Raw genomic sequence first — 25,275 nt, forward strand, 5'->3', positions numbered from 1 at the left:
ATAATATTCATATAAAAAATTTTTTAATATTAAAATACAAATCTAAAAATGAAATTTTAAATAAAAATACATTAAATTTTTATATTATTAAAAAAACTATTGTAATACAAAAAATAAAAAGAAGTCACTTAGATAAAAACGCTTAAAACGTTTTTTTTAAATGTTTTTAAATAATTAAAATTCAATATATATAATTGATTAAACTATATTATTTTTATCAAAATTAGATTAGATAAATTGATTTGGCTAAAAAATCGATAAATTATACCTTGAACCAGTCTAAACTAATATTTTTTCATAAAAAATAATTACAATATTTCTATTATAAAAAATGACTGAAATATATATATATATATATATATATATATATATTAAAACCCTAAATTCTAGCCCTTTTCTTTTCGTTGTGTCGTTATAGGATTAGAATTTAAGATTTTTAAAATTAAAAAAACATGCAATAAACATATTTTAGTTATTTTCTATAATAAGATTATTGTAGTTATTTTTTATAAAAAAATATTAATTTAAATTAGTTCAAAATTTAGTTTATCAATTTTTTGACCAAATCAATTTATCTTATCTAGTTTTGACATAAATAATATAATTTAATCAATTATATATATATATTAAATATTAATTAATAACAAATATCTTAAAAAAAACGTTTTAACTTTTAAACATCTTTATGAAAGTATCTCCCAAAATAAAAAGCCCCTCCGCTCCCTGTTTACATAATCGAAATCAATGTGCCATGAAAAGTGAAAACAAAAACAACAATAAATAATAATAATAATAATAACCATTGGAATATTATTAGAAAATAAATTTTGACGACAAGGAGGAACATGGTGGGGTGGGTCCTGCAAACTATATGTCAGAAAATCCAAATAAGAATGAAAAAAAAAATTTAAGCAGCAGCCTTGAAGTCGAAGAAGCACGTCACTAGAGCTAAGGGGGAAGCAAAAACCCTAGTCGCAGAGCCTCTCGTTTAAAATCCAACTCGAACTCCTCCTAATTTCATTACACAGGTATCTACTTTTGTTGGATTCAATTATTCACTCCCTTTTCTACGTTCATCGACTTATTATGATTCGATCTGAGTTTATTTTCTCCTTTTTTTTTTTTGGTTTTTTTATAGCTGATGCTTTTCTCTGCCAAATTAGATCCGATTAGTTTGTGAAAACAAGATTGGATCCAATTACAAGTTATAGCTGCTGTTACTTTCTGTTATTTCTGTATTTGTGTTATTTGAGTTGATTTGTTTCTGGGTATACTTCTTATTGTGGGATTTTTTTTTTTTTCATTTCATTGATGTAAATTTTTAGCAGTTTGACTTGAATCTTCTGTGTTTTGACTACAACGTGTTTTTTCTTATTTGAGTGTTATATTCTTATTTTCCAAAAATCGTGTCTTAAAAGTAGAAAATTGAAAAAGGAAGAGCCCAAAAAAAGGCTCATTGATTAAGGATTTTATGGATCTTAAAACCTGTCGTAACTTAAAATAAGAAAGAAAAACTCACACACAGTGAAACAGCAACAGTGATACCTGTCATTTTTTTTTCTTGTGATAATTTGATCTGTTAGTACAACTACAATACCTATCTTCCAGAGTTCAGTATTTTTTGTAATTTTATCCGTTTTCTTTTTTTGTTTTTTAAAACAATTATTCTATCATATTAGCTTCCGGGAATTACGAGTATACTTTCTGATCGTTTATTAAGGGTTATGCTTGTGGACATACTATTGTTTCTGGTTCTTTTTGATATGGCTATGAAGTTTCTGGCTCTGCCATAGTGGTGTGGTCATGATATAAAGGCTTTTATGTACCTTTTACCTTAGAACTTAATCTTTTTGGGTGGAATGGTTCTTAATTCTTTTGAATACATAGCAATCTAGTATAAGTCAGGTCAACTTGTTCTTTGTCTACTCTTTGGACATAAGGTGCGTGGTTGAGTGGACGGGCATGTTAAAATATAAAATTGTTCGTAGCCACTATCTAATAGGTTAAGCTCTTAGGAGGGATGATTTGTGACTATAATAATAAAACGCAATGTAGCTATTTTCTGTTTAACATCAGCTTTGCACAGAAGTGCCAGCTATTTTCTTCTCTTCTGCTGCAGCAGTTGCCATATTACAGCAATTTTGTCACTTCGGCATCAGCTAATTCACGAAGCTGACATCACCTAGTAGTCCAGGCTTGATGGTGGTGGTTGTTGCCACATTAAAGCAGTTTTCTATTTTTCTTTTGAAGAATTAAAAAAGAATGTGAATTAGGTTGATGCATCTTCAATGTAGTATCATATTATACTGTTACCTTCGCATGAGTTGTGAAAATGAATTATGAAATAACCACACCGCAAAACCTAAGTGCTTGAAATAAATGTTGATTATTTTTAAATGCACCTTTACCCTTGACTTTTGTTGGTTCTTGTGTTTTGACAAGTGTTTTCTCTTTGCCTTTTTCTTTTTAATTTTTCTTAATGAGCAACTACAATTTTCCAAATGCTAATGTACTAACAACTTGTACTGAACTGCACATGGTTTTTTGCTTTGTCAATAAGCAGTTAGCAATTTTCTGATAATGGACTCTCTCTACATTCCTAAGCACCGCATTTGTGACATGTACAAAATATTGCTTTATATTTTTCTTGTTACTGTATCAATCATAGGGAAATATAGTAAAGTATTTGTGATTTTGATTTTGAAAGTGGTATTTTGTAATGATTAATTGGTAAGGATTTGCTAAGTTATTCTTTCATTTTCTTTTGTGTTGCATTTTTAGGATTCTTGTTAACCACCAACAATGTCTGATGGTCAAGAATCGGACAAGAACATTGAGATATGGAAGATCAAGAAATTGATTAAAGCTTTGGAAGCTGCAAGGGGCAATGGTACCAGCATGATTTCTCTAATCATGCCTCCACGTGATCAAATATCCCGTGTCACTAAGATGTTGGGAGATGAATTTGGAACTGCTTCAAATATTAAAAGTAGGGTGAACCGCCAGTCGGTGTTGGGAGCCATTACTTCTGCTCAACAGAGGTTAAAGCTTTACAATAAAGTTCCTCCAAATGGGTTGGTCCTTTACACCGGAACCATTGTCACTGAAGATGGCAAGGAAAAGAAGGTGACAATTGATTTTGAACCATTTAAGCCTATCAATGCATCACTGTACCTCTGTGATAACAAGTTTCACACTGAAGCTCTAAATGAACTTTTAGAATCTGATGACAAGTTTGGTTTTATTGTTATGGATGGAAATGGAACCCTTTTTGGGACTTTAAGTGGAAATACTCGGGAGGTGCTTCATAAATTTACTGTTGATCTGCCAAAGAAGCACGGTAGAGGAGGGCAGTCAGCTTTGCGTTTTGCCCGTCTTCGTATGGAAAAGAGGCACAATTATGTTAGGAAGACTGCAGAACTTGCCACTCAGTTCTTCATCAATCCTGCTACTAGTCAGCCTAATGTTTCCGGACTTATACTTGCCGGTTCAGCTGACTTCAAGACTGAGCTGAGTCAGTCTGATATGTTTGATCCTCGTCTGCAAGCAAAAATATTGAACGTGGTTGATGTTTCATATGGTGGGGAAAATGGCTTTAATCAAGCCATTGAGTTATCTGCGGAGATTTTGTCAAATGTGAAGTTCATTCAAGAGAAACGCCTGATAGGAAAATATTTTGAGGAGATCAGTCAAGATACCGGGAAATACGTCTTTGGGGTTGATGACACATTGAAGGCTCTGGAGATGGGGGCAGTTGAAACACTTATTGTATGGGAAAATTTGGACATTAATAGGTATGTCTTGAAAAATGCTACTAATGGTGAGATCATCATAAAGCACTTGAGCAAGGAACAAGAGACCGACCAAAGCAACTTCCGAGATGCAACCACCTCTGCAGAGTTGGAGGTCCAGGAGAAAATGCCCTTGCTCGAGTGGTTCGCCAACGAGTACAAACGATTTGGATGCTCACTTGAATTCGTGACCAACAAGTCACAAGAAGGATCGCAATTTTGCAGGGGGTTTGGTGGAATTGGGGGCATCCTTCGCTACCAGCTCGACATCAGATCGTTCGATGAGTTATCCGATGATGGAGAAGTGTATGAGGATTCTGATTAAGTGTCAGCTAGTGTCAAGCCTTTTCCCCTGGTTTTTGGATAATTTATTGAATCAATTTCGTCAATGTGACAAAAATTCCGTAAACATCTCATGGATTTTATGGTTCTAAACTTCTAATGCTTGGACCTTTTGTGTTGGATTCACCATACATGTACTGTACTTTTTTCTATTTAATATCTTACTAAACTTTTTGTTAGTGAATGGATCGTATATGCTTGTGACATCTCTACCAGATTGTGATGAATTTCTTGATTAAGAGAAGGTAAACAGGCATTCAGCTCAAATCAGACATTGAGTGATTTAATGTCTAGTTATATTTAGTTCATGTTTACATTAAGTGGAGAGCTACTACTCATGGTATGTTTAGGTTGATGTATTTTGTTTGTCTCCTTTGCTCGTTTTTGTAGAGTAGCATGTGATGATTGGTTTTCATGTGAAAATCAGTTGCTCATTAAACCTTTTGTTTTTCGTTGTTTCTTTTTTATAAAGAAATACTAGTTGAAGATCGAATATGGCTTTGGTGCTTACCTATTATATCTAGCTTCCAACAAAATTTATTTTAATTATGATTTAGTACAATAATTTTTTGTTTGGGGTTTATTATAATGAACGTTTTTGGTTGAAAGTTTCCAATTAATTATCATCTAGGTTATATGTTTCCATTCATTTGCTGAAAGACTTATATTTCAAACAATCGTGTTAGAAAACTAAAAATTTCATAAAGGAAAAAAGCCAACAATTTTAGTGAACCCACAAAAATTTAACTCATCTGTCCCACGTGCAAGAAACATCCCAAAATTAAATGAGATTATCCTCCCCTAAAAGCATGCACTTGTTTAAGATTGCATTCACCCAAAATTTCACATTTTTCTCCCTAATTTCTTTTCAAATCACATCCAAATCTTTCTTCTTTCACAATTGAAAATCAAACAAAACTCTAACCCCCGAAAAATTCAGAGAAACAAGCTTCACTTCACACCCAAATAGAACTACGAAACCCAGGCATGCAAAGCTCCGCCATGGCTCTATTACACCATGCGAGGCAGAGCTCTGGTATCCACAAATGAACCCAAGAGTACAGAGCGTTTACATGGCTTTGGTGGTAGTGAACAATGAACCACAGTCATCATTTATCAAACTAAACTTTGGTTCTTAAGTCTAGTTTTAGAACGCAATGCCACCTCAAATGTGCAATTACTGAGCTCAGGGAAGTTCTGTCGTCAAAATGTTTTATGCCCAATTCCATGCCAAGAAGTTAGCAATGAACCCCTTCTCAGAGTAATTTATCAAACTTCAACTCAATCTTACAACCCGCCTGCAATGCCATTTTAGAGCTTTTGCCCACTCAGCAGGGCATTCTGATTATGTATACAATACATCAATAAAGAGAGCATCCATTTTGTTTAGCAGAAAACCGAACTATCAATCATCCCTACTCATCATCCTCCAGATCAAAATCCTCATTCCTCGATCATCACATCTGCATTTTCTCCGTACAAAATGCAGTTGTATACTACAAATGAAAGGAATCCAGTCAGCATATAACCAAAAAGACAGAAAGGAAAAAAACAAAAGAAGTTATTTTTAAACAAAAATGAACAAATTAAAAGGAGCCAAGGTGACCGAATTATTTCCTGTCAGAATAGCAGCCACAACTCAAAACAATTAGAACAACATCACCAACTACATAGACCTTTCCAAGGTACTGAAATCCCACTTCTTAATTCAAGGACCTTTATGAATTCCAAAACAAGGCTAATTGTATAAGCAAGCTAGCACCAGTTCCAATTCCCTATGAGAAAATTTGTCCTTTTCTGTTTCCCTTATAAAGTGTTATCAAGGGGATAAAACTACACAAGGGATAAGACATCCTCAATATTAAAGATAAGAGTAAAACAAATATACATCAAAATAGTAATGCGTTCCATTCACTTTGCATATCTGAGAGAATGTCCTCTAGAAAGATCTTGTAGTTGCCCCAAGAAGAAGCAAACAACTAACTCTATTTCACAAAGTTCAACCGCTAGATACTATCATTGAATACACGGGAGTGATACTCCATCCAAATATTCACTAACACAATACAATGATATGAACAGTGCAATGCCACATATCCCAACCAACAAAACACATCAACAGGAATTGTCCAATTTCTCCAACCAACACTAACAAAGGATACCAAATAGAGGATTCCATAAGAAATTGTCTCAATTTATTATAGATATTTTTTATTATAGCTTGCGAGCTTGATAGATATTATTAAGAAAAGTCAATCAACTACAGAAACAGAACAATTTTAAGAAAACACAACCAGTTGTGTTAGATCCAAATCTAAGAGAATACATAAATCATAGCAGTAGATGCGCCACTTGAAACTGCAGCTCTAGCATAAAGTTCCCTAAAAGCAAGTCATATTCACCTAAGGTAATGTCAAATCCCAATTGATATCAGAATAAATTCAAATAATCTGTCATGACAATAACTAATGAAATTCAAATTCGTTATAAAAAATATACTCAAATTCAGCATAATAAATAAGGCAGATAAAAAAATAGATAAAAAAAACAAATTAAGGGGAACAAAAATGAATGAGAACATTTGGATCATACTTTGGATGCTTATCCACATAGAGATTTGTTGTCAAGACTCGGCCATAAACAGATTGGAAATAAATGCATGATTTCTCTTTGCCGGAGATCAAATAACATCAGGTAAACAAGATCAAGAGAAATTAATGAAAACAGGAAGAGGGAGTCAAGTATAGTACAGTAGAAGAGCTTGATATATATATATATATATATATATATATATATATATATATATATATATATATATATATATATATATATTTTGAATTTGAATTGACAATTCAGTAGTGCTTCCATCATATGGAAGTAAGTTCAAAATGAGTTTTGAATTAGAAAGAGTTACGCTGTTACTATTCTTTTGATGGCTTCAGATTTTATTAACTGACCATATCAGAAAGATTAAAGATTAAATCTTTTACCAAAAGCTATTAGAAGGGGGTGAATGTTTGAGGCTACTTAGGAACAGTTTTGGGAAGACTTGAAATAGAAAGGGAAGGATGTGGCACGAACTGAATTAGTTGAGTTAGGTAAAGAGAAAGCGCTGCTAGGAGTTTGGGTGGGAAAAGTAGTTAGAAAGGAATATTAGGGGAGAATGATGTAAATAGGGAAGTTAAGAGTAGTTTCCCCTATGGCCCTATGACAGTCATTTTGCATCAGAACTGTATGAGACCGAGGCTCTCATTCCTCAAGACTAGAAATACCAATTGTACAATTAAGGTTCTTAGCGCATCGCCAAGGGTCCTCCTTTAATACAAATATATCCTCCCTGTCCGCTTGTATCCCTGGGCATCAGTTTTAATACAAATATATATAACTGACCCCACCTAGTGACATAAGGTTTTATTATTGTTGTGTTTTTTTTTTTTGGGGGGGGGGGGGTGGGGGAGGGGGTGTGTTGAACAATGCAGCCTAAAACAACTACTATGGAGTCAAGATATATTTGTGTTCCAGTTACTTCTTCATAGCAAGTAGCCATCAAAAACCTCAGAAGCAGAACCTACATAAAAAGAAAAAGTGTATTGGTTCAACAATACAAGAATGCAGTGCGACTATGGCAATGCTCCATGTTCATTGCATCATTAAGTACGGTTATTTGGGTGTAAGTTAGACAGCAGAAGCACTAATCCAAGGGTATAAAGTAATATAATGGGAAAAAAGAGAGTATCAAAGTCATTTCAAGACTAGGGAGGTTAACCGATGACAGCAACAAAAACTCAAAATATAATCATCAAAACTTCAACAGTAGCCAGGCCATTGTGGTCCAATTTCTCTAACCCAAAATACGTCATGTTAAATATTCAAAGTTTCAAACAAATTCAACATAAAAAAAAGGTACAATGGACATTAAAAACTAAAGAAACTGACCTCGTTTTTTCATCTCATAAGACCTTCAGCAATGGCTTCAATTAGTTACTCTATCGTTGTGGGTCTGTTTTTTAGAACAGTAAGAATAACTCTCAAAGGTTAAAACATTTGAGAAGCATCCATGTCTCCACCTTTTAAGCAAGGACAGTGCTTTATTCGACATCTCTTCGCAAAGTTCATAGATCATAATGGTATACTTTTGGCATCGGATACCCCACTATAAGCAAGGATGCTCAGAGAATCCTGTGTGATATTTTGCATTCAACCTATAGACACACCATGAATTGCGATAGCCATGTGCGCATATCAATACAAATACCTTTGGCCACAACATTATGAAATAAGGCGCTTGCTGTCCATGTTAAGATGCCACCTTTTGCAAAGTACATCTAGGTAAGTGATAAGACGTAAGCGTAGACCTTTGTCATGAATCACATTAACAAGCTGCCTTGCATTTGAGATTCTACCAACTTTACACAAGCCATCCACTAGGGAAATATAAGTTACAAAATCGGGAACTAAATTTTTTAGACGCATTTCTTCAAAGAGATGCATGGCTTCATCTATCCTTTCACTCTTGCAACATCCAGAAATCAAGATGGTATAACTACAAACATCAGGTTCCAAACCATTTTTAACCATTTTGTTAAATAATGAAATTGCCTGGTCAAGATTTTGGGTTTTGCATAAAGCATCTAACACGACACTGTAAGTTATTGTATCAGGGGGTGGACCTATATCATGCATCTCATCAAGAAACTTTAATGCACTCGAGATCCTCCCCAATTTACACATACCATCAATAAAAGAACTATAAGTTACAGTATGAGGAACCAAATTCTTTAGATGCATTTCTCTCAAGAGCGCCAAAGCTTCGTGTATCCTTTGTTCTTTGCAATAACTATTAATCAATATGGAATAACTCCAAACATCAGGGGCCAACCCATTTTTAGTCAGTTTGCTAAATAAGGCAACTGCCTTGTCAAGATGTTGGTTTTTGCATAAAGCATCTAAGAAGATACAATAAGTGACAATATCAGGGCTTAGGTCATTAGCACACATTGTATTAACAAGCTTCCAAGCATATGAGAATCTCCCAGATTTGCAAAGACAATCAATAAGACAATTATAAGTCACAAGATTGGGAAACAATTTCCTGCAAAACATTTCATCGAAGAGCTTCAAAGCTTCATCTAATCTTTCAAGCTTACAATATGCACTTATCAGGATATTATAAAGCCAAACATCAGGAGCAATACCCCATCGAAAAACCATGTCAAATAGTTCTCTTGCCTCATCTACTCTATCATTCAAACAATAACCATGTATCAAAGCAGTGAAACTAACAATGCTAGGTTCATGACCCAATTCAATCATTTTATCAAACATATAATGAGCTTCCACTAACATTCCTTTTTTACACAATGCATCAATCAAAATAGTGCATACATAAACATCCGGGACTACGCCGTTCAGAACCATTTCCTTAAGCCACCAAACTGCTTCATTCACTTGCCCCACAACACACAATTGGCAAACTAGAGGCCGGTAAGTGAACAAATTAGGACTAACACCCTTAACAATCATTTCAAGATACAAATGACGCGCCTCATTCACAAGCCCATCTTTACACAATCCATCAATAACAGTGCTATACATCACAACATTCGGCCTAACTGCTCGCCCCTCTATCCTCCTCAGCATCCAAACTGCCGCCCTGGTACGCCCAGCCTTGCACAACCCATCAATCAAAGTCCCATAACTGAACTCATCCAACCGAAACCCCATCCCAACAAGCTCATCATGAAACTCCAAAGCTCTCACAATCTCCCCACCCAAACACAACCCTTTAATCAAACTATTCAAGACCACAATATCAACGCCATAACCAAATTTCATAACCTTCCCGAAAACAGAGAAAGCAAGTGCGACCTCACCAACATGGCAGTAACAATTTATCAAAATGGTGAGAGTGACAAGACAGGGAGTGATACCTTTCAACCTCATTTCAGTGCATAGAGAAATGGCAGTGGGGTAACGCTTCATCTTCACAAAAGCGGCCAAGAGCTTGTTAAAATGGAAGACCGGCGGTGAAGGGCGCGCGTGGAGCATGCGGTTGAAAGAAGCAACCGCAGCGTCGTGTTCAAGATTGGATGAACGAGGAGAAGAAGAAGAATAATAGTGAGGGATAGACAGGAAGAGGAAGGTGGAGAGAGACACGGTGAGGAAGGTGCAGAACCTGGGGAAGCGGTTACAGTTACGGTTACGGTGGTAGGTGTTTGTTATGGTGTGAGGAAAGAGCATGTTTGTGAAAAAGAATGTAAGGAAAGCATAGGAGCTGGTTAGAGAAGCGAAATACAGCATGCAACAACTCAAGAAGGAGGCAGAAGCTCCGAAAGAAAAAGGTCAAGGTGCTACTGCAACACATTTTTCTGGGCCGAAGCCGCAAAACAAATATTGGGTCCAAAAGTTTTTTTTTTTTTGTTTCCACAGTATCCCTTGATCCGATAGGTATCCGTCACGGTATTAAATTCCATTTAAGAATTTTCTGCTGGTCAATGAGTTGCTGTACAAGGTGAGATTCGAACCCCCAACACTTGCTTAAACGGACTAATGAGCTAACCACTAGACCAACCCTACTTGATTCGAGTCCAAAAGTTTTAAACATGTTTATATTTTAATATTAGAAAAATGGTATGTTACCAACAAATATTATTATTTTTTATTAATATTTAGTTAGTAATTATTTATATTTATATTTATATTTATAAAAATTTTAAACATAAAAAATATATAATTTATATTTATTAAAATTTGTACATATTTTTTTTATAACCTAAGTTTATACACATAAATTAATATTATATTTTTTAAAATTTATATACATAAAATAATAAAATTTATTTATTAAAAATAATTTAATATTTATATTTTTTTAATTCTTCTCTTACGTTTTCTAAAAAGTACCTTTGTATAGAGCTTATTCAAACAAGTACTAGATGTTTACAAGAGATAGTGAGCGGGTGAAGAAACACACAACAGGATAGAATTAGGATACCATCTATTGAAAAAGATCCACGAATTTGGAACTGGAAAGCGTATCATCCATAGTTATCAAACCCGACTCGACTCAGCCGATTCGACCGGAAATTCGGTCACCCGATCACCTGGCCAGGTCGAACTACTCGTTGAACCAGTTGTGCAACAGACCCGGTCGAATCCGGGTCGACCCGACAGGTTTTCGTAAAACCCGATGACCCGGCTAGTTAATGTAACCCAGTCCGGGTCGTTTTTTTTCTTCCTAATACCTGAAACGGCGTCGTTTCATAACCCCCCTCCTCCCCTTTCCCTTTCGATGAAACCCTATGCCCAAATGCCAAATCTAAGATTCTTGACTCTGAGAGTCTGAGTAGAATCCCCCTAACCCAGCCAGTCTCTATGCTCTCTCCGTCTCTAGCTCAGCAGTCGGAACTCAATACTTAGTAGTCCATCTCTCGTCTCTTCCCTCACCTCGACAATCGTCACTCTCAGTCTCTCACCGCCTTACTTTGTCGCTCTCTCAGTCTCTTACCTCATCCACTCACTTTGGTCGTCGTCACTGTCCCGTTCTCCTATGCTCGCTTCGCTGGCAGCAGAAGCAGACGGAACCGCATCTGGTCCCTCAGGTGGTGGTGGTGGTCATCTTCTTGCTTCTCACGGTCTTTGTCTCGCACTTGGTCTCGATCTCTCCCTTCTTTGCGCTCTTCGTCGCCGGTAACAGAGGCAACAGATCTCGGTGGGCTAGTCTTCGTTGTTGTCTTCTTGCTTCGAACCTTGCCGTCAGCTTCTCCCTCACCATCAGCTTCTCTTTCACCGTCAGATTCCTTCGTGCAACCCGATTTGGTGAGTTTCCCCTGTTTTTTCTGTTTCAATTTTGTTGCTGTATCACTGCACTTTGATTTTGTTGCCAAAATAATTTGTTGCTGAAAGTTGAATGTGTTGCTGAAATTTGTTACTGATTATCATGAACCTTGAATTTGTTAGTGAGTTCCCCCTGTTCTTTCTGTTTCAATTTTCTTGTTTTTTCTTGTTGCTGCCTAAAAGTTATCATAGTTATCATAGCTGAATTTGTTGCTAGAACTCTAGAAGTAGAATTTGTTGTCAGCTGTAAGTTGAATTTGATGCTGAACCTATTATAAATGTGGTTGTTGCTGGAAGTAGAATTTGTTACTAACTTGAGTTGAATTTGTTATTGAACCTTCTTGTTGTGTTGCTTAAAAAATGCTAAATCTTTTGTTGCTATATGTTAAGGGATAAAAGATAAGAGAGTTAGTCAATAACAAAATCAGTTTTGTACAGTTAGTTAGGGTTTGTTATTCTGATCTTTGATCTTTCTCTCTTTTTCAACTCTGTTATAAATAAAGCTCTTACTCCCTCTAAGAGGTGTGTAGAATTGATTCATTGATGGAAGGATAAGATGAAGTTAATTTAGTTCACTAGTTTCTTGTACCTCTCTCTTCAAACTCTTCTTTCTCTGTTTCTGATGTTCTGCATAACATCATAATGCAGTGTTTCTTAAGGAAGATATAGATACAAATCAAAATGAGAAAAATGTTGATCAAGCTTCAAATTTTTTCTATGAAGATATAGATTTCGATTTTAGGATCACTTGGAGATTATCGATTATGTTATCTTTTGTTTGCTCTTGTTTATTTAAATAGAGAAAGTATTTTATACTAGAGACTAGTTTATTATCTCTTTTTGCATCATTAGTTGTCTAAAAATTAACGTTTGATTATTATTATTCTATTTGTAAAGACTTGCATTTTAAGTTTTAATATGTAACTTTAATTTCATTTATATAATTTTATATTTTTTAAATTATGATCGGGTCAACCGGGTGAATCAGTTACTCACCGGTTGAACCAGTGACCCGGTAACCCAGTCATATGACCGGGTAGATTGCCGGTTCGGTTCTGATAACTATACTATCATCGACTAATGAGTGAATTATTTCCAATTTTTGTGGATAATTTACCGGACAATGTTTCGAAAAATGAATTATTTCATATGTTCAAGTGGATAGGAAGGATAAATGACATCTATATGTCATGTAAGAAGAAGTACGGCCGAATTCATTTGCTTTCATCAGGTATACTAAAAAAGGAGGGGCATTAAAGGCCGTGAACGAGATGAGTGGAATGCATCTGAGGAGTAAAGAGATCTTTGTGGGTGAGACTAAGTATAGGAGGAGAGCTGATGCCACACATGATGTAGATAATAGAAAATATTCTGAGAAAAACAAGGAAAGAAGTAAAGAAAGGGACAATGAGGTAACAAGGAATGTAGACTTGTCTTTGAACACCATGGAAGCAAAAAAATAGAAGCTTGGAAGGAACTGATGGAGTTAGGATGGGATGCAGCGATGATGATGCCATAGGGGGATATGAGAGGTAGATTATGACAAGGATAGAAAGGTAATTGCCGTTGAGGATTTAGATGAGTGGCATGAGGATTTTTTGAAATGGGAACGGCTAATCCTAGGATGAACCCGACAGTTATGGTGAGTGCGAAATATATGGCATTCAATCAGTAACAAAGCAATCTCTGAAAAGACGGTATCTTAGAAATACGGGGTAAAAGGAAAGAAGTGGTTGATTTGGTGGTGAATACAAGATCAGTTTGGGATGGTTTGAAGCATATATGGCTCAATAGAGTAGTTCAGAATAATATGGAAAAGAGGTGTGAGTTAGGCCAAACAATAATAGGCCCATTTGGTAAAGAGAACCTTAGCTATTAGGCGAAGCGAGTCAACCCACCCAAGAGGAGTGCAAGAACACTGGGAACGGGTAGGGGAGTGCCACTGACTGTTGCAGGGGTTGGTGTTGCCCAAGCCAACGACGCTGCTGGTGTGGGGTGCGACAATGATGCTACTGTGTGCTGCGACGGTGAGTACGTCGTTATACAGATTAAAAAGGCCCCTTGGTGGCTGTTGCAGGTGACGGTGAAGGGAGGGACGTGGCTGGTCATGGAGATCAAGAAGGGGTTGCTGCCATGGTAGACGGCGATGGGGCGGCGGACTTAGGAGCAGTGCGGGAGACATCTGTTGGTGTCGGTTGTGATGATGTCTGCGTTGAGCTTGCTGTCGTGGAGGACAGGGAGGTGTGTAAAGTTCCTGATGTCCCAAAGAGCAGAAGCACGCCGAAAAAGAGACTGCCGAAGATGTGGGAAAACTTCCAAACAACACAGCGGAGGGAAACATCCACCACGTACAGTTAATGACTTCCACGCATGTTTGGACGGGAGTGGTAAGGAGCATGTGGGAATAAGTCTACTAAGTGGTGATGAAGCAGATGATTCAGATTTAGATGATGGGAATACAGTGGTAAAGGAAACCTGGTTGGAGGAGGAAGGGTTGTAAGAAACTTGGAAGATTTGGGAAACTCAGAAAAAGACGCGGACAGTGCAACTAATCAAGATAAGCAAGGAGGAAGTTGGGATGAAGATATAGCTAAAAACAGGACTATTTGGGACCTGGCGGTCGAATTAAGAGTTGTTTTATATGATGAGGATGAAGACATTATGGCTATTCTCTAAGTTCAGAATGAAGTAATAGCACAAAAAAAGACAAGCAAAACATAAAGAGAAAGCAAGAAAGAGCCGCCCCAAAAACCGGAATAAGGTGTAATAAAATTTTTAAATGATTTATAGTTTGTGGAATTTGAGAGATTTAGGGGATGTTGAAAAGTGGGGAATGGAAAAAATTTTAAGTGAAAAAAATAATGTGAATATGTTAGGATTGATAGAGATAAAGAAGGAAGTGATTACTAAGTTTGTAGTGTAAATTTGGGGTAATGATGCGGTGAGTTGGGAATTTGTGGGATTGGAAGGTGCTTCCAGAGGTTTATTGATAATGTGGGATGATATGATGTTTAGGTTGAGTAATTGTTACAAAAGAGAGAGATGGTTGTGTATCGAAGGGGTATTGACAAACAATAATTTTTATTCTACGTTTTACTTGGTGTATGGTGCACATACAAGAGAAGAGAAGCTTGCTGTGTGAGAAGAGTTGAGTTTTTTATCGGTAGTGTGTCAAGTTCCTCTATGCTACATGGGTAATTTCAATGAAGTTGTGCAGTTGGAAGAAAGAAAAGGCACTAATGTATTAACAGCAATAGTGGAAGACTTTAAAACATAGATACAAGATACAGAACTGGTGGATTTAGAACTGAATGATCGCACGTTTATGTGATTCAGGAGTCCATCGTGCAGTTGAATTGATAGAGTGTTGGTGAGCTTGGAATGGGTTGAAAAGTTTCTTGAGACACGGCTTAAAGGTGGGTCAAGAGGATTATTTGATCATTGTCCCCTGTTAATGGAAGATAATAGAATGAAAAGGGGTCTGAGGCTGTTTCGAAGTCTAGACTCTTGGTTTATACATGAGAGCTTTCTCTGAATGGTGAAGGAGGAATGGCAGGGTTTAAGGAAAATTCAATTTACTGAAAAGTTGAAGGCTTTGACGGTATCTTTGAGTAGATGGGATAATGAGAATTTTGGTTATATTGAGTTGAGGATATAGAAACTGGAGAATGAAATCAGGAAGATAGACGATTTGGTTAGTGATGGGACTTACGCGGGAACTTTAGAGGCAAGAAGAAGGGTCCTTGTTAGCTGCTGTAAGAAATGGTATGTTCGAAAGGAGCTACATTAAAAGCAGATATCAAGATGTCGGCATGTTAAGCACATGGATAAGAATACTATATATTTTCATAACTTAGCCTCAGTAAGAAGAAGGAGCAATATAATTGATGCTTTACTGATAAATGGAAGATTAGTGAAGAATCAAGTCAAGATCAAGATTGCTATTCGAGACTTTTACAAGAACTTGTAACATCAGGAAGTGTTGTCGTTGATAGGTTTTCGGGGTGGACTAGTTAATCAGATTTAGGATAAGGAGGATGCAGAATTGGAGAGGATGACATGGGTTGAAGAGATAAAGGATGAAGTATGGGATTGTGAGTTGTCTAAGGCTCCTTATAACCCACCTACCGAAATGTGAATGAATGACCTATACATGTTCCTAACTTGTATCATACCTGATCCAAGCAATCCAAAGGCCAAAGTAGATGTCTTTTTGCAATTCTTGGTGGATGAGTTGATGGAGTTTAGGGTTTAGGGTTTAAGGTTTAGGGTTGTGTTGATGTGGACCATTAACGAATTTTCTGCGTACGAGATGTTATCAGGTTAGTCCACTCAAGGCAGAATGTCATGTCCCATTTGTATGGAGGATAGAAAGGCATTTTGGTTGACGATTGGGGGTGAGAATTCGTAGTTTGATCGTCATCAAAGGTTACTCGATATTAATCTTCCTTTTCGGCGCAACAAAGACTCGTTTAGGAAGAATAGAACTGAACAAAAAGAGGCACCCATGAGATTGAGTGATTTGCAAGTTTAGTATTGTGTCAATAGAATCCCAAGGATAACGGGCACGTGTGAGACCTCTAGGATAGTAAGGAGTATAATTGTACCAAGCATAGTATATTTTGAGAGTTGTCTTATTGAAAAGACAATTTGATTCGACATTGTCTTGACGTGATGCAAAATGAAAAGAACGTGTTTGATAATATCATGCACACGGTAATGGATGATGAGAGAAAAAAGGTTAATGATAAGGCAATGTTAGACTTGATAGACATTTGTAGACAGCCAGATCTAAACTTAACAAGACTTGATAACGGCTGGTGGGATAAACTAAAGGCGGTGTTTGCTCTAAGGAAGGACCAGAGGTTTTTTTATGGTTACGCCTCTAACTTGAGGAGGTATGCAAATGTCTCACAAGGTATGCTTCCTGGGTTGAAGAGTCATGATTTTCGTATCTTTATGGAATCATTACTTCTTGTTGTGTTCCGAAAATTTCTTACCAATATCTTGAAACCACTTACAGGAATAAGTGAGTTTTTTAAGGATTTATGTTCTACAAAACTTAATGTAAATGATCTCCCAATAATAGAGAAGAACATTCCGATCATATTTTGTAAGTTAGGGAGGATATTTCCTTTCGGATTTTTTGACATCATGGAACATTTATCAATCCACCTGCTGTATGAAGCAAGAGTATGTGGGATAGTCTAATTTAGGTGGATGTACTCGTTTAAGAGAATGATTGGATCATTTAAGTACATCATGAAGAACAGAGCTCGGATCAAGGGTAGTATCTGTGAATCATTTCTAGCTAAAGAAACATCCGCATTTTGCTCCTTCTATTTTGAGCCTCACGTTGAGTCATGCAGAACAAAAGTTAGAAGGAATGATAAGAGGAAAGAATCCTTATCAGGAGGATCAACGTATCTAATATTTGTTCCGGAAGGAGTTGTAATGGGCGCGGATAGTGAATATTGGGTAGAGAAAAAGGAAATCAATGCCACACATCTACATGTGTTGCTTAACTATGATAAGGTTTTACCCTACTTGATGTGAGTTTTTAAGCCTTCGTAACTATTGTATTTAGTAAGATATTATCTTCATCATCTAATCAAAGCTTTATTATATTGAAATTTTCTTATTTATCTAATTGTACCATAGGTTATTCCAAGAGACAAATCTTGAGACATCACTGAACAATTTTTTCAATTTGTTCAGAGAATACGTCAGAGTGCATCAAGTTGACACAGCGATTCAGAACTAGTTGTATTTAGTTGGGGTCCAATGAATATGGGCACAAGCTACTTGATATACAATGCTAATTGGGTGGTTGTGGTTAAGACTAAAGCAAGTGGTCACATCGAGTCTGATGGGACAGAGGGTCAGGAACCTTTCCAAATTCATAACCTAGCTCCTTCAAAAAAAGTGGTTAATACTGGTGTTCCGATCACTTTAGATCGGCTGTTATAGATGATGACATTATTGATCTTAGGGTAGATGACGACACACTACCACTAGACGATGACGATCTTCAAGAAGAAGATGGATTTGATGGAGACGAAAAAGAAAAAAAAGACAAGTTCGATGATTAGAAAATTACCTCAAAAAAGGAGGATAATGAACCAGAGGAAGAAGATGATGAATCTGAATAAGATTAATGTCAATATAGTTCTATCTTATGTATTTCGTTATCAAAGTTTTGTTTCATGTTTACATTTTGTATATTTGATATTTTACATCATATATAAATTACTATTTTCAAATAAAATACTAATTTATTCGATGTTAATTGACAGTTGACTATCAATTGTTAATTATCGGGGTACATCATAGATTGAAAAAAATAGAAAAATATTCATGCTACTAGCAGATTTACCAACCGAAAATCCCAATAGTAGCGACCATTCATATTTTTTAAAAAAATAAAAACCTTTTCTGTCGGATTTACCGTCGAACAAAGTGGGTCTAAATCTCATTTTATGGTGCCAACGTTATTGTCAAAATTTTTTCCCCGGTAATATTACTCAAAATTTTTGCCCTTGAACAATCATATTTCGATGCTAAATTCACTGCAAGTTACCGGTGGATCTGACGGTACACATTTACCAGTGAGATTTATACGGTCGGATTTAGTCAGATGAAAAATTCGCCCGTAAACATGGTGCCATCAGATTTTTTTGTTTTTCCACTAGTAAATTCGACGATAATAAGCATTTTTCTGTAGTGAAGTGTTTGTTACAAATGACTTACACACACAAACTCAAACTCTCACCCCCTTTTTATAGCCATCCACCTTCTTAATGGATGGTTATGATTAAGTATAATCAACGGTCCAGATTGATCATCTAGAACCTTTACTACAAATATTTATTCTACCACATTTCTCTAAATTCTTCTAGATTATTCCATACTACTCTTCATAATTCTATATACATTCACACTCTTCTAGAATACTCTATAACCTTCTAAAATCTTCTAAAACCTTCTAGGATATTACAGGACCTTCTAGACCATTCTAGAATGTTCTGAAACCATCTAAAGCATTCTCAAATACTCCAAAAATTTATACAAATACTGTTAAATCTAACTTTCTAAAATTTACTGTGACAATAAGAATTAAAATACACGATATTTTTTAATTTTTTGCTTTATTTGGGGACTAAAAAATTTGGATATGGATATTTTTTTTGTATTAGTCCAGAACATGAAAACGTGTGGTGTTGTATTTTAGGATGGTAGGCTCAACTTTCTCACAGTGGGCGAAATACGTTTTTTATTTTTTTTTTAATTGAATGAAAAAACTTTTCATCATGTGCGAGATGCATTGTTAAAAATTTAAAAAAAGATTTGAATCTTTTATCTCACAGCATGGGAGTTTTTTTTTATTTTGAAATAACAAAACTATTTATGTATGTTGTAGATTTTATTTAACAATATATTTAGTATAAATACATTAAAAGAAGAATGGTAGACGGTCATCAGAATTTATTGTTTTGGTCCTCAGTTAGTTATTAATATTTAGAAATACGGTTAAGTACGATTTTGGTCTCTAACGTAGAGGTCGAAAATTTATTTCGTCTCTGGCCTTTTTTTCTCTACAAAATGGTTCCAAAGGTTTAACTTAACTTTAAAATCATCCTTCAAACGAAAATACCCCTTCCCTCCCCTCTTCTTCCCTCCCCTCTTCTACCTCAACATTAACCCGAAGCAAAAGCAGAAGCGCAAACGCAGAAACAGAAGCAGGCAAAAGCAGAAACCAGAAGCAAAATAACAACAATCAAACAACAACAATCAGCAGAACAACAACAAGAATAACAATGGAATTCTTTAACAACAAAAACAGAACCAAAAGCAGAAGCAAAAATAGAAGCAGGCAGAAACAGAAGCAGAAGCAACCAAAACATCAACAACAAAAATTGAATAGAAAAGAATAAACAGAAGCATATCATCAACAACAACAACAATAGAATCCTTTAAATATGAAAAATTAAAGAAAAAAAGAATAAAAAATTGAAACAGAGGGGAAGGGTTGCGGCAGTGGTGGGGGAGGAGGGGCTGCGGCGGTGAATGGCAATGCGGTGTTGGCGGGTTATAAATCATCACAAGGAGGGCACTGTGGTGGTCGACGGCATTGTGGAGGGCTTCGTTCCTCTCTTCTCTTTCCCTCTCCCTCTGCTCTCTCCTTTCTTGCCGTTAGTGTATGTGCTGAGGAAAAAAGGAGCAGCGGCGGCGTGGAGCAGCGACTTTTTCCCTTCCTCCTCTTCCTCATTCCCCCTTCTCCCTCTTTCTTAGAAACAACACCTCCCTTGTCCCTTTCTTTCTTTTTTTTCTTTTTATTTTATTTTATTTTATAATTTTTTTAGTTAGGGGTAATTTAGTAATCAAAATAAAAAATTTGGTAAAAAGAACGATTTTAAAACAAAAACCTTCGAGACTATTTTGTAGCGAAAAAAGGTCGGAGACGAAATCAATTTTCTACCTCTATGTTAGCGACCAAAATCATACTTAACCCTTAAAAAATATAAGATAAAGTATGTTATTAGATTATTAAAGTAAACAAATTAAACTAAAAAAATTAAGTTGATGATTAGATTAGATAATAGCCAAAACAATAAATTATGATGCTCCTAACATTTTTCTTTATAAAATACTTTATTATTAATACATATAGTAACTTTTATATTCGATAATAATTTACTACAATTAAAAATATGAATATTAATATATAATTTTCATATTATTAAACATAAAAATATCATACTTTTAAAGTTAATAATAATAATAATAATAATAATAATAATAATAATAATAATAATAATAATAATAATAATAATATAATTTTAAGATTATTACACATGATATAGATAACAATTAACAATGAAAAAAATTAACAACGCTAGTTACATACTTAAAAAAAAATTGAATTATGTATTTTATCTTCTAATATTATTTTTCACGGTAACATAATTTTGCTTCATAATTACCATATTGTTAACATATATATAATCATATTTTACTTTATCCGCATATATAATAGGTTATCAAAAGATTCTTAAAAAATATTATCGACAAAATAATTTCTGAATAATTTAAAAATATAATAAAAAGAATTAATAAATATTATACTTTTTATAAGTAACCAACAAACTTTTATATTTAGCAAATTACTTAATTATTAGATTTAAATTTTTGTGGTAATATTTAAATAAATATTTAAAAAATACACACAAAAAAATCAGAACAAAATATATTCTCTAATTTTTTTATTTTTCAAATAAATGTGGTCATTCACAATAAAAAAATTTGATAGTTTACTCTATATAATATTACTATAATAATATTAACATAACAACAGGAAAATATAATAAATAATTTCTATTATTTGAAATTATTAGGGCAATCTCAAACAATGTCCATCACCTTTGTATACACCCTCTTGTATACTTTTTGCTGCTGTATTAAAATTTAAAAATACCAACCATGTTAAATGTACATTAAAATTAATTATTATAGTAAAATACATATTAAAATATAAAATATATATTAAAAATAAGTTAAATTATAAAATATATAAAATAATTAATAGAAAATAATAAAAAAAATTTATTTTTTATAACATAAAAAAGGGTGTACAAAAGATATGTACAAAAAAAAGGTGAAAAATATTATTTCGATAAGGTATGAGGATAATTTAATAAATTGAAAATAAGCTAAAAGAATTTATTCGTAATGGAATTAATAATACCCAGGTTGGGAAATAAAGCGTTTGTATATTTGAGGCATATGCATGGTTTATTTATTGGGGAAAACTCTGCGTACAAGCGATTAGGGCTTGTAAGTATTACAAGCCAATTAAACTCTAATCTCCAAAATTCGCTGCAAGTGCTACGTTCCTTACACGCGCTATATCCCTTCTTCTTCTCTTTCTTTTTCGATCGTTCTTTTCTCCTCCTTTCTCACTGGTTTGTTCTTCGTCGTTGACGTTAGTTCCTCCACATACTGTTACGGCACGTTTTCATTGCACATTCTTCTTCTTGCTGCACGTTCTTCTTCCTCTTCCTCTTCTTCTTCTTCTTTTCTTTTGTTTCTTGCCTTCTCTTTCTCCTTCTTCATTTACGTGCTTTTCTCTCTGTTTTCTTTTTTCGTTATTCTCGATTTCTATTGTTTTTTGACATCAAGCTCTGAAATCGTTTTTTTGAAGAAGAAGAAGTAGCAGAAGATGAAGAGGAGAAAGAGAAAGAGTTCTGAATTATGCATGATTTTGGGTGTATTTCTTAAATCCTTTGGGTGTATTTTCTGTAATCTTTTGGGTGTATTTCTATAATCGTTTGGGTGAATTCCTGTAACCGTTTTAGGTATATTTCTGTAATCTCTTGGGTGTATTTTATGTAATCGTTTGGGTGTATTTCTAACTCCGCCTATGTTACACTTGCGGTACATAGCCGGTCCCAAGCCCGGATAAAGGAGGAGGGTTGTGTTAGGTCTTCGGCAACCAACGTAAAAATATAGCCGAACCCCCCATGACATGAATCAAAGACATTATTGCGCTAAAGCTAGGTCGTTACCCGGAAGTAACGCGCCGTATGGCTCGAGTACGGTGTCAAAGCAAGAGCCGCTGCATCGGTGCCCGGATGTAGTGTTAAATGAGCAAGGGTTCTCGCGTTTTCGTGAACGGACGAGGGTAAATAAGCTAGTTCACAAAGGAAAAGGTAAAGGTCGAAGCGACAAAAGGTTGAGATTTGGGACATGGAACATAGGCACTCTAACAGGAAAGTCCATGGAGGTGGTGGATACCATGACAAGGAGGAAGATTAACATTATGTGCCTACAAGAAACGAAATGGGTTGGTGCAAAGGCTAGGGAGTTGGATTCTTCTGGTTTCAAACTTTGGTATACAGGAAAGGTGAAGAATAGGAATGGAGTTGGAATAATTGTGGATAAGCAGTGGAAGAAGGACGTAGTTGATGTCAAGAGGGTGGGAGATCGGATCATCTCTATCAAACTTGTGGTGGAGGGAGGTGCTTTTCATGTGATTAGCGCCTATGCACCGCAAGTGGGTTCGGACGAACAACACAAGATAAGGTTTTGGGAGGATCTAGAGAGTTTAGTTCAAGGCATATCTTTGGGAGATAAGATTTTCTTAGGAGGAGATTTAAATGGCCATGTTGGGAGAGAAGTGACTGGATATGGGAGTATTCACGGAGGCCATGGTTTCGGGGTGATCAATGCCGAGGGTAAAACTATTTTGGACTTTTCCTCAACTTTTGATCTTCTCATCGCAAATACATGTTTTAAAAAGAGAGACGAACATCTTATAACCTATAAGAGTGGCATGACAAGCTCTCAAATCGACTTCTTCTTGTTGAGGAGAGTCGACCGAAAATTTTGCATTAACTGTAAAATTATCCCGGGAGAGAGTTTGACAACACAACATAGGGTGCTCGTCATGGATTTTCGCGTTGAGCAAAAGTTGAGGAAAAGACATCATACGAAGAACCCAAGGACGAGGTGGTGGCGGATGAAAGGTGAGGAACAAAGAAGCTTCCTAAGACGGGTAGGAGAAGAGGCAAGGTGGGATGGGAATGGAAGCGCGGAAGAGATGTGGAGGGAGATGGCAGAAGTTATTAGAAGAACAGCAAAAGAAAGTTTTGGTGAATCTAAAGGAATAGGACCAAGAGACAAGGAGTCCTGGTGGTGGAATGCGAGTATACAAGAAAAGATAAAGATAAAAAGAGAATGCTTTAAAGAGTGGTCTTTATGCCGCAATGCAGATAACTGGGAAAAATATAAGGCGGCTAAGAAAGAGACAAAAGTGGCTGTAAGTGAAGCAAGAACAAGAGCATATAAGGGTCTCTACCAGTCTTTGGATACGAAAGAAGGAGAAAAAGGTATATATAGAATTGCAAAGAGCCGGGAAAGAAGAACGAGAGATTTGGATCAGGTTAAGTGCATAAAGGATAAGGATGGAGAGGTGTTGGCTCAAGAGGAGAAGATTAATGAAAGGTGGAAGAGCTACTTCTACGAGTTATTTAATGATGGACAGAAGACTCTTCCGAGCCTTGGTCGATTATGCACAAGGGAAGAAGATCAAAACTTTGACTACTATCGAAGGATTCGAGACTTTGAGGTAAAAGAGGCTCTAAAGCAGATGAAAAATGGCAGGGCAGTAGGACCTGATAATATCCCGATTGAGGTTTGGAAGGGTCTTGGAGGAAAAGGCATCAACTGGTTAACCAAGCTTTTTAATGAGATTTTAAGGTCAAAGAAGATGCCTGATGAGTGGAGAAAGAGCACCTTGGTACCTATCTACAAGAATAAGGGGGATATACAAAGTTGCGAAAATTATAGAGGGATTAAGCTTATGAGTCATACTATGAAGTTATGGGAAAGGGTGATAGAACGGAAGTTGAGAAAAGAGACACAAGTAACAGAGAACCAATTTGGATTTATGCCAGGCAGATCTACCACTGAAGCGATATACCTATTAAGAAGGATGATGGAGAGGTATCGTAGTAATAAAAGGGATCTACACATGGTGTTTATTGATTTGGAAAAAGCGTATGATAGGGTACCAAGAGAGGTCTTATGGAAGGTTTTAGAAAAGAGGAGAGTAAGGATCGCATATATTCGGGCAATTAAAGACATGTATGATGGGGCCACAACTAGTGTGAAGACTCAAGGTGGTGTGACAGAGGAATTCCCTATTGGTATAGGATTACACCAGGGATCATCCTTAAGTCCATACCTTTTCACATTAGTCTTGGAAGTACTCACAGAGCACATCCAAGAGCCTGTGCCATGGTGCATGCTTTTTGCCGATGATATCGTCCTTATGGGAGAGTCAAGGGAAGACCTAAATAAGAAGTTGGAGTTATGGAGAGAAGCTCTAGAAGTGTATGGTCTGTGCATAAGCCGTAGCAAGACGGAATATATGGAATGTAAGTTCAGTCTGAGAAGGGAAAACTCCAATATAGAGGTGAAAATTGGAGAGAACACCTTACGAAAAGTTAAAAGTTTTAAGTATCTTGGGTGCATCATACAGGATAATGGAGAGATTGAACATGATGTAAATCATAGGATCCAAGCAGGTTGGTCAAAATGGCGGAGTGCATCTGGTTTTATATGCGACAAAAAAGTGCCTTTAAAACTTAAAGGTAAATTCTATCGCACCGCTATAAGACCGGCTATGCTGTATGGTACGGAGTGTTGGGCGGCTAAAGGAGAGCACGAACATAAGCTGAGTGTGGCAGAGATGAAGATGTTGAGATGGATGAGTGGTCACACGCGATTGGATAAAATAAGGAAT

At 35.8% G+C, this 25,275-nt stretch overlaps 2 protein-coding genes across 3 annotated transcripts; one reads left to right on the forward strand and one right to left on the reverse strand.

Moving 5' to 3' along the window:
- Positions 1-700: 700 nt before the first annotated feature.
- On the forward strand, positions 701-4,312 carry LOC112697040 (eukaryotic peptide chain release factor subunit 1-3). The gene is made up of 2 exons (XM_025750023.2): positions 701-1,028; positions 2,782-4,312. The coding sequence occupies exon 2, from the start codon at positions 2,803-2,805 to the stop codon at positions 4,114-4,116; it is 1,314 nt and encodes a 437-aa protein (XP_025605808.1). The 5' UTR covers positions 701-1,028; positions 2,782-2,802; the 3' UTR covers positions 4,117-4,312.
- A 501-nt stretch (positions 4,313-4,813) lies between these two features.
- Positions 4,814-10,495, reverse strand: LOC112697039 (uncharacterized). 2 transcript variants are annotated; one of them, XM_025750021.2, is made up of 2 exons: positions 8,070-10,495; positions 4,814-5,629 (listed from the first exon to the last, which is right to left on the reverse strand). In XM_025750021.2, the coding sequence occupies exon 1, from the start codon at positions 10,431-10,433 to the stop codon at positions 8,403-8,405; it is 2,031 nt and encodes a 676-aa protein (XP_025605806.1). In that variant the 5' UTR covers positions 10,434-10,495; the 3' UTR covers positions 4,814-5,629; positions 8,070-8,402. The 2 variants fall into 2 exon arrangements, with proteins under 2 accessions (XP_025605806.1, XP_025605807.1); XM_025750022.2 differs by lacking the exon at positions 4,814-5,629 and adding an exon at positions 7,415-7,701 and having other exon boundaries at positions 8,070-10,489.
- Positions 10,496-25,275: the final 14,780 nt, after the last annotated feature.

The sequence above is a fragment of the Arachis hypogaea genome, chromosome 6 (assembly GCF_003086295.3).
Source record: "Arachis hypogaea cultivar Tifrunner chromosome 6, arahy.Tifrunner.gnm2.J5K5, whole genome shotgun sequence".
NCBI lineage: Eukaryota > Viridiplantae > Streptophyta > Magnoliopsida > Fabales > Fabaceae > Arachis > Arachis hypogaea.

Coding starts and splice junctions, on each gene's coding strand:
- LOC112697040 (XM_025750023.2), top strand. CDS start 2,803: ATGTCTGATGGTCAAGAATCGGACAAGAACATTGAGATATGGAAGATC.
- LOC112697039 (XM_025750021.2), bottom strand. CDS start 10,433: ATGCTGTATTTCGCTTCTCTAACCAGCTCCTATGCTTTCCTTACATTC.